Consider the following 14160-nt stretch of genomic DNA (forward strand, 5'->3'; position numbering starts at 1 on the left):
TGTCCCTGAGTTTATCTTATAAAAGACGAAATAGAGAAATTTTAGAATTAATCAATGAGTTTACTGACCTCAAAACACCTCTTCTTACGCACAAAATTATGCTAAGGAACCTGTTTCAATCAAGAAAGTTTTCTTTGTGTCTTATCTCTATGATTCTCAATGCAACATTTTCTATTCCAATCTTCTTTTCTGCTATTCTCTTCTTCTTTAGCTTAAAATATTTCTTTTGAATAAAATTTGCTATTAATTAATCATCCAATACAGACAAAGAATAGGTAGACAGTTTACAGAATAAAACGTTCATTTTATTTAAATGTTATTTTATTACATAAAAAAATCTCAGCATAAATAGCAAAATTGAAAGTTTAAACATTAGCTGGATCGCAAGCTGTTCCCTTGATAATGTTATCAGCATTGACACGATAGATTTTGTAGTAGTAATCCTCGACAACTTCAACATCATCCTTAATTGCCTTTGTATCAACATTCAGCATCATAAACCAGATATTCCTGTCGGGATCAATAAGGAAATCAGCTCCGTATTTTAAGCCAGTAAAAAGTGTGACAACATTGTCCTCAATAAGGGGTGTATTTGTATTCCAGCAGCATAGCCTGTTGTTTAAAATGTGAACGAAGAAGATAACCTGGGTTTGACTATCAAAACCCATCATAGCCCCTGCATTGGGACCACGGTAGCCAATGTAGTAAAAGTCTGGGGACTTTGGATCACCCGGTGCTAGGGATTTATCTCGCAGGATTGTCGTTGAAGTCTTGAAGAGTCCAAAGCTCGACCCAGGTGCGTAGTAAGCATCCCTGTAGCCATTCTCATCTGGCAATCCAAGTGTTAACTTCAGAACGCCCAAATTGTAGGGATCCTGTGGTGGGATGTAGTCGTAGAGGTATTGTCTTTCAGCTCCTGGATTGAATGTTTCATGTTTGAAGAACCAGAAGTATCTCTTCACATTATCGTAGACAATGATGCTGTTATCCACGCAATTCTCCATATAGACAGCGAACTCATTGCAGCTTCCGTAGACATCCACGGTGAAGCCTGCCAATCCATGAGCTGAGTTTACAACACGATCTGGGATTGTGACTTTCAGCACTGGAGCTTGATCTAAGCTGCTCTGATCACAGCCATTGATACCAAAAGCCCAGAGAACAGGACGACGGATAACAACTGTTCCTTTTGGATAAATTAGAAGACCAGAATCCACGAAATAAAGGCGGGAACACTTCAAATCCATGGAGGTGTAGTGAACTGAGGTCAAGTGATAAACATCACGGGATGGAGGTGGTGGTTGGGTTGGTTTTGGTTTACTCGGGGGCACATAGGGTGGTTTAGGTGTAGGACTGTAGGGTGGTTTAGTTGAAGGGGTGTATGGTGGTTTGGTTGTAGGTTTGTATGTAGGACTGTACGGCGGTTTTGTAGTTGGTTTGTATGTGGGGCTGTACGGTGGTTTAGTTGTAGGTCTATACGTAGGTTTGTATGAAGGTACATATTCAGGAATTTCATATGTCGGTTCATAAGGAGGCTTATAAACTGGTTTCTGCGTTGTAGGTTTGTATGTTGGTTTATAAGTTGGCTTATAAGAAGGTTTATAATCTGGTTCATAATCAGTTTCATACTCAGTTTCGTAGTCAGGTTTATACGTTGGTTTGTAAGTAGGCTTGTAAGTCGGCCTGTATGTATATGTGGGCTTAATAGTTGGTCTAGGACTATACGTTGTTGTAGTTGTTGTTGTTGTAGGTGGAGTTGGTTTTACAGTCAATGGTCTAGAACAAAAAATAAAATTTAAAAAAATCTTTCGATGCGATAATCAAAAAAGAATACCTACACTTGCCATACGTGATAACTACCTCCATGATGGCCATGGCTGTGACTAGGGGAGCTGTGATGACTTCCATGCCCTGATGGTTTGTAGTATTCAACTCCAGGTTGCTTGTTATGATGCTTCTTCCGTGTTTCATCATCATCCTCTTCACCATCTCCCTCAAGCTTATATTCATGACGTCGGAAGAAAGCTTGCCTCTTCACTCTTAAGTCTTCTGGATAAATGTTATTCTTGTACTCAGAATCAACAAGATTGTCCACGTCAAACCACCCTGGAAGGTAGTTGTCCTCATACGTGGGGAATCCCCGAAGGTGCGGTGCCTTTGTGTTGTATTTTGTGCTGAAGTACACCATAGTAGCTGGAATGCCAGGTCCTCTTCGTGGGATTGGCATAAACATACATTTACTCGGAGCATGGTAGGATATTGCAGATGGCAGAATGTAGTTTTTCAAGTAATAATCATATCCTCCCACTTTTGTATACTCTGTGCCACAAAAAGAGCCCAATAAATTAATTCAAACCACTTTTCTTTAAACATTCTGCATTCACTTAAACCAACTCACCACTATGCGGAAGATCATCAAACACAAAATAATCCCAACTATAAACTACTTTTACTTCATCCGGAACACTTTGTCCCACATCAGGAAAGGCTAATGCAATAAAAAGGAGCCATAGAACCCCCAAAGAACGTCCCATGGTTTAGGATTAACGCGCTCAAACGAATGTTTCCTCATACACTGAGAGCGCAGATTTATGCGTCGTCTTTCTTATACCTTATGGCGAAAAGATGTGTGAGAATAAGAAGATAAGAATTTTTTGGAAATGAGTTTGTTGACCACCAAAAATTGCTTTTATATATGCACATAATATAAATATATAGCTGATACGGAATCATCAGTAGAAAGAACCTGTTCGGACTTTAAGAAATTTCTTCTCAATGCTCATTCTTGATTCTTCTTCTCTGTTTTTTTTTCTTGTTGAAAAAAAAGTATTTTGTTAACTTGTTTTAAATCCATATTATTTTAAATGATAAATTAAATCATGATTAGAAAATAAAAAGAGTTTAATAAGAAGGATAGGGGAGACCGGGGCTAATAAAGTCACTTAAGGGTTTGGAAAAAGCCTAAAATATCATATTTCCTAGCTAGATAAAACAAAATGGTCTGAGAAAGAGTTGTAGGGCAGTAAATTTCCTAAAGAAATGAGCTAATTATTTCGCTTTATCTATTTGGGAAATATGATATTTTGAGCTTTTTCTAAACCCTTAAGTGACTTTTTTAACCCCGGTCTCCCCTACTTAAAAAAAATAAAGAATTCTGCTTACAATATTATTTCAATTCTTTATTTCTTTAAAACCTTTTTTTTCCAAGTACAAATACTTAAGAATATCGAGAATATCCCATCTTATCTTGTTAAGAATTCATGAAAAGATCATGATTCAACGTTAGAATCAGGATCGATGTTTAAACATTCCTTGGATCACACACTGTACCCTTAATGAGGTCATCAATGGGAGCTTTGTAGAAACGATAGTAAGCATTGCTTGGGATATCAGCTTCCCAATAGGGCACCCCATGGCCAAAATAATTGATAAACCGCAAATTCCTCTGATTATCAATTGAAATATCAGTCCCAAACTCCAAATCACTGAACAGGGTGGCAACATTGCCCTTCACAAGGGGTAGATTTGTATTCCAGCACTGTAGCGTAGCAGTTACCAAGTGCACAAAGAAGAGAACTTGACTCTCCGAATCATAATTCGTTATTGCTTCCCCATCTTGCCCACCGTAGCCGACGAATGAGAAATCAGGTGAAGTTGGACTGCCCGGAGCTAGGGCTTTATTCCTCAAGACTTGCGTTGAAGTCTTAAAGAGCCCGTAACTTGAACCGGGTGAGTAGAAAACATCCCGGTAGGAATTTGAATTCTCACCAGCAATTATTAGGCCCAATATTCCAAAATCATATGAATCCTCCGGAGGTAGAGGTCCAGGATACAATGATCTCTCAGCTCCTGGCTTGAAGGTGTCATGTTCAAAATACCAGAAGCTCCTCTTGACATTGTCATAGACAACAATTCGATTATCAAAGCAATTTGTTATGTAGACGTAGAATTCTGCACAGTTGCCGTACATATCAATGCCGAAGTATGAGATTCCTGCAGGTCTCTCAACAACACTATCAGGTATTGAGACTCTGAGGGCAGGTGGATAACCGAAGCCTTCATCGCTACATTCGTAGATATCAAAAGCCCAAATTATAGGACGACGAATGAAGATTTCTACATTATCGTAAACCACCGTTCCATGATCGAGGAAGAAGAGGCGGGAGCATTTCTCATTTGCCGAGGTAAAGTAGACCGAAATAAAGTGATAAACATCACGGGTAGGATTCTTAGGGGGTGGTGGTTTATAGGGAGGTTTGTAGGATGGCTTGTAGGATGGTTTGTAAGTTGGAACAGGAGCTGTTGTTGTTGTTGTTGTTGTAATTTTAGGAGGAGGTGCTGGTACCGGAACAGGTCTGCGAATATGTTTTTTTTTTAATTAATTATTAAAAAAAATAATTTTAACTATGAAACTGAGTTTGAGATAACTCACACTTGGACAACGTATTGGCCACCATGATGTCCATGACTGTGGATGGGCTTATGGTGAGTACCATGCTTCTTCCTAACTTCATCGTCATCTTCTTCTTCATTATCCTTCTTCACATCTTCCTCTGCAGCAGGAATTTCTTCCTGAATTTTCGTTTCAGAAAGAACTTCTTCCTCAATTTTCTCACCACTTTTAGCATTTCTCTTTGTATTCACATCAGTAGCATAAATGTTGTAGTCATACGCATCAAGATCATTCACACCAAACCACCCAGGAAGATAATTATCCACATACGTGGGAAAAGCTCTCAAAGGAGGTGAAGAACCATCCTTGTACAGTGCGGGATTTATGTAAGTTATCGTAGCTGGAATACCTCGATGCCATCTTAGAATTGGGAAGAACAAACAATTGGTTGTGTCGTGGTAAGACACTCCAGTTGGGAGAATATTCTTGCTGATGTAGTAATCGTATCCATCAACTTTCGCATAAGCTTTTTAAGTAGATAAAATCACACATTTAAGATCACAAAGAAATTCTCAACAGATTCTTTAAAAATTATTTAACAACTCACGACTGTGGGGTAGATCTTCAAAGACAAATGTCTTCCAACTGTATTGAACTTGCACTTTAGACGATGCAGGAACGCTTGTTGCAATGGGAATGCAAGCAATTGTTGTAACCAAGAGGAACGCAACCAGAGAACCATTCATGGTGGAGTTCTTCGTGGTTCTTCTATCACTGCTTCGCGCGATTTATCTGCAAGTTCTTTTATACAGAGAGAGAAAAGAAAGAAGAGTGCACGAGCCAAGGTTAAAAAATTAAGGAAACGAGTTTATTGACCACCAAAAGTGGCTTTGCATAATCACATACATCTCTGAAATCTTCTTCTAATGAGGTGAAGATTGGGAAATATATAGTAATCTTATAGCGACAAAGAAAGCTAAGAACTTTACGCATTTTGTGCGTATCTTCATTTGAATTCCCTGATAAAAAATTCTGTTTAGGATTTTCGGTTAATTTAAAACCTAAATTGAAACTCCCGCTCAATATGCGTGGACACCTGTTTTTCAAGTGGCTCATTGCTCATAATCTTGAGCCAGTTTTATATTTTATACTGTTAATAAATGGACTTCAGCCAAAATCACAGACAAAGAAAGTCGCCTTTTTAATTCGCGCAAAAGAAATTATTAAATAAAGTGCAATAAAGTAAAAGTTCCTCAGTTTTTTATTTAAAGTGGATCCTGGAAGGAATTTTTGATCCTTCTCTCCAGATGGGCTCTTCTACAGTCTACAATTCATCTAATTTTATATAATCATCACACAGGTTCGTGAACATTTGATCCTTCTCTCCAGATGGGCTCTTCTACAGTCTACAATTCATCTAATTTTATATAATCATCACACAGGTTCGTGAACATTTGGTCCTTCAACACCCTGGAAGAAGACAAGAGGATCTTCACCCAGCGAGATGCCCAGAAAATTGTGTCTCCGCACCTACAAAGGGCAGCTACACAAAGTGAAGGAAGTTATCACCAATTACCAGGAAAATCCCAAACTGTTGGAGGAAAAAGATGCTCAGGTGGAGCTAATGGCCAATAAAATGCTCGCAGGCAGCATAGAAAGAAAATTCAGGAGAATTCAGACAGAAATCATCCACGAAGCACCTCAGGATCATCTAGAGAGTGAAAAAAGGGAGCTGCTGAATTTCTCTCAGGATTGTCGGTGCGCTGAAATGGAGTGTAGCATCCTCCTTGAGACGATTGCTGCAACGTCTTCACATCATCCCACATCATCTCCGGTGAGTGCAGCTGATTCGCAAAATCACAAGGTGTTGCAATTGATCTGCACATTGTCGCAAGAACTTCAATTGAATCGCCAAAAACGCCGTGGAGAATGTGAAAATTTGGAGGACGTCATTTCTGCCCACACGAAGGATATGCGGAGCCTAGTTGAGAATTCCACGAAGGGTGTGCCTAGTGAATCCCCATGCAGCATCATTGCACAAATTTCGAGTGAACAAATGCCCAATTTGGAGTCATCAAAGCTCCCCACAGCCAACGGCATTAATGTTCAATTGCGCGCGCACAGAGAAGCAACCACACTCTGTGACGAGATAAGCTCCAATGGATCTGTGGCCATCCCAACGGTACACAGTGATGAGCATTTATGGGCTTCTCCAAGTGATTTAGCTTTCAATAGTCGCCCATTCATTGATACCAGCGACAAGGTTGCATGGAATGTTCCAGAGATTCACAATGATGGCACGATGAATATCCACATGAGTCCCAAGGAGATTTTACAGCATCAGGAGATTGCATCCCAGCCAGTTACGACTGCCCATGATTCTCTGCAGCTACCTGAGCGGGTGCCTCGGTGTTCTCAATTGACCGTGGAACTTCTTGACCATCAATCAGCGAACTTGTGCAGAGAATTGGACCCTGTGGATGCACAGATCACCCAGGATGTCACCGATCTACTTCACAAGGAGCGTAGTGATCTCCCATGTCATCCAGCAGCGGTAGAGCAACATCAATGTAAGTCAAGCCTAACCGTTTATACTTGCGCAGTATCCAAAGAAATTCAATTAAGAAATTTAGATTGTAGGCAATTCTTGAGCATTCAGATTAAGCAAAGGGTAAATTCAATGCGAAGCCTTCAGCTTAGCCAAAATTGTCGCACTAAATTCAATTCAATTTACAGTGACATTCAAAATATTTGTCATGAATTTTATGAAAATCAATTCAGTTTTTGCCTAAAGAATTTTCAAGCTCAAGAACTCAGGTAGTTGACATTGTAAAAGCCCAAGAGAGTACCACAAAGGCCCTACCTCTTGCTAGTAGCGATTGTCCTCCCACCATTTGTGCTACCCCACGATTTTTTGGAGCCACTGGGGGAGCAAAATCTACAGCTGAACTTGCAACTACAATGGAGAAGAATTTGGGACTTGATTTTTTCATGCCTCGGGGATTGATACTCACAGTAATATCCTACGGAGAATACCTAGCCACTCCCACGCGCCAGTGCCAAAGTTTGGACCCTGAGCATAAAATTTGTGTGATTGAAGGATTAGGACTCACCCAGGCCATTGATGAAGAAACAGCGATGTGTGCGTTGCACCAACACAATCAAAATACTTTCATGGATTTTTCCAGTTGCATTTCTATGCACAAAATTTTTGGAGAACACGTTTTTTGGGATGATGACGTCACCAGCACACGGTTACTCCACACATTTAATTCACACAATTTTTTATTGCCCGTTCTCGCATTCATTCACAACAACAATCCTCGAAACGGGGGAGCGTTCTTTTGGAATTGGATGGAGCATAAATGGGAACGCAAAAAATGGTTAAATGACAAAAATCTCGCCCTACTCCAACAATTTATCCTCAGAGGGCCCATGGAAAATTTATACTTCCCCTCAAAGAAGTTTTTTGCCCCTGAGAAAGTGCCACTGATGCCAATGTTGATGAGTATGGACAATTCCCATTGGAAGTTTGGGAGAATTTCGGCAACACCTGAGAGACCACCTCTCCATCTTGCACATCAGAGAGCTAAGGATGACTATCGCTCAACGGTTCCGCCACAAATTGAAGATTTCTGCGCCAAGGCTTTTTTCGGGACTTCAACTTTGATGAGCTTGAACAACGATGGATTGATGGCATCTGTACATTCAAATGGCAAGCTCTAGCAAATCTACCTCAGCAAATCTCTCTTGTGGCTTATTAGACTTTCGATAGGTCCTAAAATTTATTTGAAATTGTTAAATTCTCTATAATTTTCTGAAATATGAAATTTAGAATTGTTATTTTTCCTTGAATTAGAATATTCACATCAATTGTTATCAACATTTATATTATTTTACACAAATTCACTGAAATTATGTTTATTTTTAAACGCCCCTTGAAAAAGGGGGAGAATGTTTAGGATTTTCGGTTAATTTAAAACCTAAATTGAAACTCCCGCTCAATATGCGTGGACACCTGTTTTTCAAGTGGCTCATTGCTCATAATCTTGAGCCAGTTTTATATTTTATACTGTTAATAAATGGACTTCAGCCAAAATCACAGACAAAGAAAGTCGCCTTTTTAATTCGCGCAAAAGAAATTATTAAATAAAGTGCAATAAAGTAAAAGTTCCTCAGTTTTTTATTTAAAGTGGATCCTGGAAGGAATTTTTGATCCTTCTCTCCAGATGGGCTCTTCTACAGTCTACAATTCATCTAATTTTATATAATCATCACACAGGTTCGTGAACAAATTCAAAGAGCGTCATCAACATTTTTTTTCATGATCTTTATTGCATTTCAAAGCGAAAGGATTAAACATATTTTGGATCACAAGCTGTACCCTTAATGAGGTCATCAATGGAAGCGCTGTAGAGGCGATAGAGAGCATTGCTTGGGATATCTGCTTCCCAATAGGGCACGCCATGGCCGTAATAGAGGAGAAATTGGATATTTCTATTGTCATCAATTAGCATGTCCACCCCATACTCCAAATCACTAAATAGGGTAACAACATTCCCCTCCACAAGGGGTGCATTTATATTCCAACACTGCAGCGTATTTGAGAGCAAATGGATGAAAAAGAGAACATTGGAGTCTGAATCAAATGACGCTATTGACTCACTATCAATTCCCCCATAGCCAAGGAAAGCAAAGTACGGTGATGTTGGACTTCCGGGAGCGAGAGATTTATCCCTGAGAACCTTCGTCGTAGTCCTGAACACACCATAACTTGAACCAGGTGAGTAGTAGATTTCTTTGTAAGAGTTTCCCAGATGCGCTCCACCTGTTATGCTCATTATTCCAAAATTGTACGAATCCTCCGGAGGTAGGGGCCCGGGATAGAGTGATCTCTCGGCTCCTGGCTTAAACGTATCATGGGCAAAGTACCAGAAACTCCTCTTAACATTATCATAGACAACAATTCGATTATCAAAGCAATTAGCAATGTATACAGCAAACTCATTGCAACTGTTGTAATTGTCAACGGTGAAGGCACAGAATCCTGCTGGCCGTTCTACTACGTTATCTGGAATTGTGACTTTGAGTGCTGGTGGATAGCCGAAGCCCTCATCGCTACATTCGTAAATATCAAAGGCCCAAATTATGGGAGGACGAATGAAGATCTCATTATCCGGATACAGCAATGTCCCGTGATCAACAAAGGTCAGGCGATCGCAATCGCTATCAGTGTCGGTGAAGTAAACTGAGACAAAGTGATAAACATCACGGGTTGGATTTTTTGGGGGTGAAGGTGGGGGTTTGTAGGGAGGTTTATACGAAGGCTTGTATGTTGGAGCAGGAGTAGTGGTTGTTGTTGTTGTTGTTGTTGTTTTAATTGGTGAAGGAGGTCTGCAAAATATTATTCAATTTTATTTTACTAAATCATACTTGTGTAGGTGCTCTGATAACTTACACGTGGAATACGTAGGATCCTCCATGATAATGCCCATGGTTGTGACTTGGTTTGTAGTGACTTCCATGCTTCTTCCTAACTTCATCTTCTTCTTCATTAACTTCTTTATTTTCTTCATCGTCCCCTTCCTTTATTATCTTATCCTGATATTTCTTCTCTCCATCATTAGAATTTTTAATCTCTTCAGATTTCTTCTCTTGGTTTTCATCCAGATATTCCTGTTCTTCTCTTTTATCTTCATTAAAATTCGCATCTTCTTTATGAGCTTGTCTCTTCACTTTGGAATCGCTCGGATAGATATTATACTTGTAATCATCCTCCCTGAGATCATTCACACCAAACCATCCCGGAAGATAATTATCCACATAGGTAGGTAATCCTCTTAATGGTGGTGAAGAACCCTTCTGCACACCATTTAAATTTATATAATTTATCGTAGCTGGAATACCAGGATGTAGTCTTTGAATGGGTAGAATTAGGCATCCAGTTTTATCGTGGTAGGATACCGAAGTTGGGAGAACGTTCTTGCTGATGTAGTAATTATTTCCATCAACCTTAGAATATTCTTTTGAAAATAATCAAGAATTAAATCGAAGAAAATCCTATTTCTATCACAAACTTACCACTATGGGGAAGATCTTCATACACAAAAGGCTTCCAACTGTAGAGAATTTGCACTTTAGACGATGTTGGAATACTATTTGCACATTTAAAGCACACGATTGTAAATAAAAAGAGAGCTTTAACACCCAATATACCGCCCTCCATGGTGTGGAGCTCTTGGTATGGTTCTTCTTCAACTGCTTCGCGTGAATTTTCTTAAAGTTCTTTTATATTGAGACAGAGAAAGAAGAAGAATGCACGAGTCAAGGTTACACAAGAAGAAATTGAGGAAACAAGTTTTTTTTCAACGAAAATGTCTCTGCGAGAACTACTCTGTGGAGCTTTTTCTCTTATGTTTTGTGTCTCATTAAACGAATAAAAAATTCTAAATTTTCTTTTATTACTTCGCGAGATTTGTCTGCGAGTTCTTTTACAAAAGAAATCAAAGCGTAGTTCATCAAGAATGGAAAAGAAAACGAGTTTATTGACCACCAAAAATTACTCTGCGCATAATCGGTTATCTTAATATGTGGATTACTTATATCCCAACTCCTTCACGCTGAATAATTTGTTTTGACCGAAAGAAGATTTCAAAATTTTTTTTTCAACAGAATTCAAAGATTTCTTCTATTTTATTAATTAAGTAAAAAATATACCTTTTTTGAAAATTAACAAAAAGAACTCAAATGCGATAAAAGTTCACGGAAAAAGTCTTTAAGTATTCTGTAAAATATTGAAAATTGAACACGTTGCATTTTACAAGCAACAAATCAGCTCATTTCTTCTAGGTCGAGAAGTTTGTAATTAAGAAGTTACCTATAAAGAAAATAATAATGTAAAAAACATATTTTAACGTTTTAATAAAAACTCTTTCAACCAATTAAATCATTTTGTACGAGCATCCAGTAAAGTTTCATCCATTATTTTGTTGGCTAGGCGTGTTAGGCGTGACAATTTTTCTCGTGAATTTTAGACCCACGGGCCTCACGTATCAGAGAGATAATGCAACAAGTGATTGACCTCCACCTCAAGGTGCAACACACAAACTAACAAACCAAACAAATATGACGATCATGACGATTTATTTTTCTTTCTCTTTTTTACAATCCTCTTTATTTTATTAAAAAAGAAATAATTTACTGATCGTAAAAAGAACTTTATAAATTTTAAGACATTTTGCCATAAAAAAAAATATTTCAAATATCTATTTAAAATTGTACAAAGAATTATGAATATACTAACTCCGTATACTTTCCATCCTAGTAACTTTACTAAGAATCTTGAACATTGCTTGGATCACAAGCTGTCCCAGCGATGATGCCGTCAATTGAAACTTTGTAGAGGCGATAGAAAGATTTTTCTTTTCTTCCTGTTTCAAAGTATGGCAATCCGCGTCCATCGTAGAGAAGGAATCGCAAATTTCTTTTAGCATCAATCAAAATATCAGCCCCAAATTCCAAATCACTGAAAAGGGTGACAACACTACCCTCCACAAGGGGTGTATTTGTATTCCAACACTGCAGCGTATTTGAGAGCAGGTGAACAAAGAACAAGACCTGTGTTTTTGTATCATAAGCCATTATCGATTGACTATCCTGTCCTCCATAACCGACGAAGGAAAAGTTAGGAGATGTAGAATCTCCAGGTGCTAGAGATTTATCTCGCAGGATTTTTGTTGAAGTCTTAAAGAGCCCATAACTTGAGCCAGGAGAATAGTAGAGATCTCTATAGGAGTATTTAGTTTCTGCCCCCAAAGCTAAGCCCATAACTCCGAAATTGTAGGAATCTTCTTCAGGTAGGGGTCCATCGACTAATGACCTCTCTGCCCCCGGTTGGAAGGTCTCATGTTCAAAGTACCAGAAGCTCTTTTTCACATTATCATAGACAATGATGGTGTTATCGTAGCAATTCGCCATATACACTGCAAACTCGTTGCAAGTGCCGTAAATATCCACGGCGAAGGTGCTAAATCCTGATGGGGTCTCAACCATATCTGCTGGGATTGTGACTTTGAGCACAGGGGGGTTATCCACACCCTTTGGGTTGCATTCGTAAATATTGAAGGCCCACAGAACTGGAGGACGATTAAAGACTGCTTCACCAAACAGGCGGTATTGTCCGTAGTCGAGGAAGAAGAGACGATCACACCTGTTATCCATGACGCTGTAGTAAACGGAAATGAAGTGATAAACATCTCGTGGGGGAGGTTTTGTTAGCGGTTTGTATGTCGGCTTGTATGTTGATTTTGGGGGAGATTTTGTCGTAGGTTTTGGTTTATATGTTGGCTTGTATGTTGGCTCATACGTTGGCTCGTACGTTGGTTTGTACGTATGCTTCGGAGCTTTGGTTGTTGTCGTCGTCGTTGTAGTCGTAGTTGTTGTTGTAGTTTGAAGAGGTCTGAAAATTTAGTCAAAACCGTTAAGAATCTACAAAAAATTTTATTAGAAAATTTAGAATAAATTACGTACAAATAAACGACATTTCCATGATGATGACTATTACTGTGACTGTAGATTGGTTTGTGATGAATTCCAGGCTTCTTTCTCACTTCGTTGCCATCTTCTTCATTTTCTTTAATTTCGGAATCACCTTTATTCACTTCTTTCTCGTTTATAATCTTGTCTACTTCTTTCTCCATCTTCATTTCTATCATTCCTTCTTTGTTCTTAACATTCTCCGATTCTTTATTGTCTTCTCCATCTTGTTGAGCAACATTTTCATTGTCTTCACTCCCTTTTTCCGCCTCATCCTGCCTTCTAACTGCATCTTCATCATCCTTCATAAATTGTTTCACTTTCACATAATCCGGATAAATATTATTTTTGTAAGCATAATTATCATCGAGATCATTAACACCAAACCATCCGGGAATATAGTTATCCTCATACGTTGGAAAAGCTCTTAGAGGGGGTGAGTAAGTTTGATGATAATCCATGGTACTAACGTAAGTTATCGTAGCTGGAATACCTGGATGTGATCTTGCAATTGCAAAGAACAAACATCCCGTTTTATCGTGGTACGATACAGCAGATGGAACAACATCCTTGCTGATATAGTAATTGTACCCGTTCACCTTTGAATATTCTTCAAAAATAAATCACGAATTTAATATACCTAAGAATAAAACACAACATTTAAGTGAAAACGTTTAAACTCACGACTATGGGGTAGATCTTCAAAGGCAAAAGATTCCCAACTATATAGGGTTGTTACTTGTCCAGAAGATGGAAAAGTATTTGCAAAGTGAATGCACGCAATGGCAAGCAAGAGGAGCACTTTAGCTGCCATGGTCAGAGCTTCTTCACACAAATGTGGCTTTTTTTAGACTAGAAGGGCAACGAGATGAGTTCAATCTTTTATATGGCGGAGCCGAACAGACTAGGAATTTTAAATGAGTTTATTGTCCAGTTATATTTATGAGTAAGGCAAAACTGTGTCTCCAGAAATTATGCCTAATTTAATCATGAGAATCTTTTTCTTCTTATTATTAATTCTTTATTTAAGTCATAAGATCATGAGATTTTGTTAGTTTGTCAAATTTGCATTGCTTAAGAATTCAAAAATTGTTCTTTTGATCAAGCCCTAGGCACTATGTAAAATCAAGTTATGGATACTAGGTTTACTAGATAATTATATTAAGTAGATTTAAACAAGTTATAGTTTCCTCATCTTGGAGACTAAAATATTATTTTTATTCTTTTTTTGT

General features: G+C 38.5%; 4 protein-coding genes across 5 annotated transcripts; all 4 read right to left on the reverse strand.

The window, feature by feature from the left end:
• Positions 1 to 283: 283 nt before the first annotated feature.
• LOC129788093 (uncharacterized) lies at positions 284 to 2585 on the reverse strand. The gene is made up of 3 exons (XM_055824102.1): positions 2399 to 2585; positions 1839 to 2319; positions 284 to 1776 (listed from the first exon to the last, which is right to left on the reverse strand). Exons 1-3 carry the CDS (start codon positions 2532 to 2534, stop codon positions 366 to 368), a joined length of 2028 nt encoding a protein of 675 aa, XP_055680077.1. The 5' UTR covers positions 2535 to 2585; the 3' UTR covers positions 284 to 365.
• Positions 2586 to 3158: 573 nt separating this feature from the next.
• On the reverse strand, positions 3159 to 11147 carry LOC129788098 (L-dopachrome tautomerase yellow-f-like). 2 transcript variants are annotated; one of them, XM_055824109.1, is made up of 4 exons: positions 11111 to 11147; positions 5001 to 5194; positions 4433 to 4919; positions 3159 to 4355 (listed from the first exon to the last, which is right to left on the reverse strand). In XM_055824109.1, exons 2-4 carry the CDS (start codon positions 5137 to 5139, stop codon positions 3302 to 3304), a joined length of 1680 nt encoding a protein of 559 aa, XP_055680084.1. In that variant the 5' UTR covers positions 5140 to 5194; positions 11111 to 11147; the 3' UTR covers positions 3159 to 3301. The 2 variants fall into 2 exon arrangements, with proteins under 2 accessions (XP_055680084.1, XP_055680083.1); XM_055824108.1 differs by having other exon boundaries at positions 10957 to 11130.
• LOC129788096 (uncharacterized) lies at positions 8705 to 11147 on the reverse strand. The gene is made up of 3 exons (XM_055824106.1): positions 10475 to 11147; positions 9852 to 10416; positions 8705 to 9787 (listed from the first exon to the last, which is right to left on the reverse strand). Exons 1-3 carry the CDS (start codon positions 10617 to 10619, stop codon positions 8749 to 8751), a joined length of 1749 nt encoding a protein of 582 aa, XP_055680081.1. The 5' UTR covers positions 10620 to 11147; the 3' UTR covers positions 8705 to 8748.
• A 370-nt stretch (positions 11148 to 11517) lies between these two features.
• Positions 11518 to 14159, reverse strand: LOC129788095 (uncharacterized). The gene is made up of 3 exons (XM_055824105.1): positions 13613 to 14159; positions 12923 to 13538; positions 11518 to 12851 (listed from the first exon to the last, which is right to left on the reverse strand). Exons 1-3 carry the CDS (start codon positions 13740 to 13742, stop codon positions 11726 to 11728), a joined length of 1872 nt encoding a protein of 623 aa, XP_055680080.1. The 5' UTR covers positions 13743 to 14159; the 3' UTR covers positions 11518 to 11725.
• Position 14160: the final 1 nt, after the last annotated feature.

The sequence above is a fragment of the Lutzomyia longipalpis genome, chromosome 1, assembly GCF_024334085.1.
Source record: "Lutzomyia longipalpis isolate SR_M1_2022 chromosome 1, ASM2433408v1".
Classification (NCBI taxonomy): domain Eukaryota; kingdom Metazoa; phylum Arthropoda; class Insecta; order Diptera; family Psychodidae; genus Lutzomyia; species Lutzomyia longipalpis.

Bases quoted from the DNA above. Each gene is read 5' to 3' on its own strand.
- LOC129788093 (XM_055824102.1), bottom strand. From the start codon at position 2,534: ATGGGACGTTCTTTGGGGGTTCTATGGCTCCTTTTTATTGCATTAGCC. The intron at 2,320-2,398 runs GTGAGTTGGTTT...TTTGTGGCACAG, and splicing joins TGATGATCTTCCGCATAGTG to AGTATACAAAAGTGGGAGGA. The intron at 1,777-1,838 runs GTAGGTATTCTT...TTTTTGTTCTAG, and splicing joins AGTTATCACGTATGGCAAGT to ACCATTGACTGTAAAACCAA.
- LOC129788098 (XM_055824109.1), bottom strand. From the start codon at position 5,139: ATGAATGGTTCTCTGGTTGCGTTCCTCTTGGTTACAACAATTGCTTGC. The intron at 4,920-5,000 runs GTGAGTTGTTAA...CTACTTAAAAAG, and splicing joins TGAAGATCTACCCCACAGTC to CTTATGCGAAAGTTGATGGA. The intron at 4,356-4,432 runs GTGAGTTATCTC...ACATATTCGCAG, and splicing joins GGCCAATACGTTGTCCAAGT to ACCTGTTCCGGTACCAGCAC.
- LOC129788096 (XM_055824106.1), bottom strand. From the start codon at position 10,619: ATGGAGGGCGGTATATTGGGTGTTAAAGCTCTCTTTTTATTTACAATC. The intron at 10,417-10,474 runs GTAAGTTTGTGA...TATTTTCAAAAG, and splicing joins TGAAGATCTTCCCCATAGTG to AATATTCTAAGGTTGATGGA. The intron at 9,788-9,851 runs GTAAGTTATCAG...AATATTTTGCAG, and splicing joins GGATCCTACGTATTCCACGT to ACCTCCTTCACCAATTAAAA.
- LOC129788095 (XM_055824105.1), bottom strand. From the start codon at position 13,742: ATGGCAGCTAAAGTGCTCCTCTTGCTTGCCATTGCGTGCATTCACTTT. The intron at 13,539-13,612 runs GTGAGTTTAAAC...TTATTTTTGAAG, and splicing joins TGAAGATCTACCCCATAGTC to AATATTCAAAGGTGAACGGG. The intron at 12,852-12,922 runs GTACGTAATTTA...CTAAATTTTCAG, and splicing joins CATGGAAATGTCGTTTATTT to ACCTCTTCAAACTACAACAA.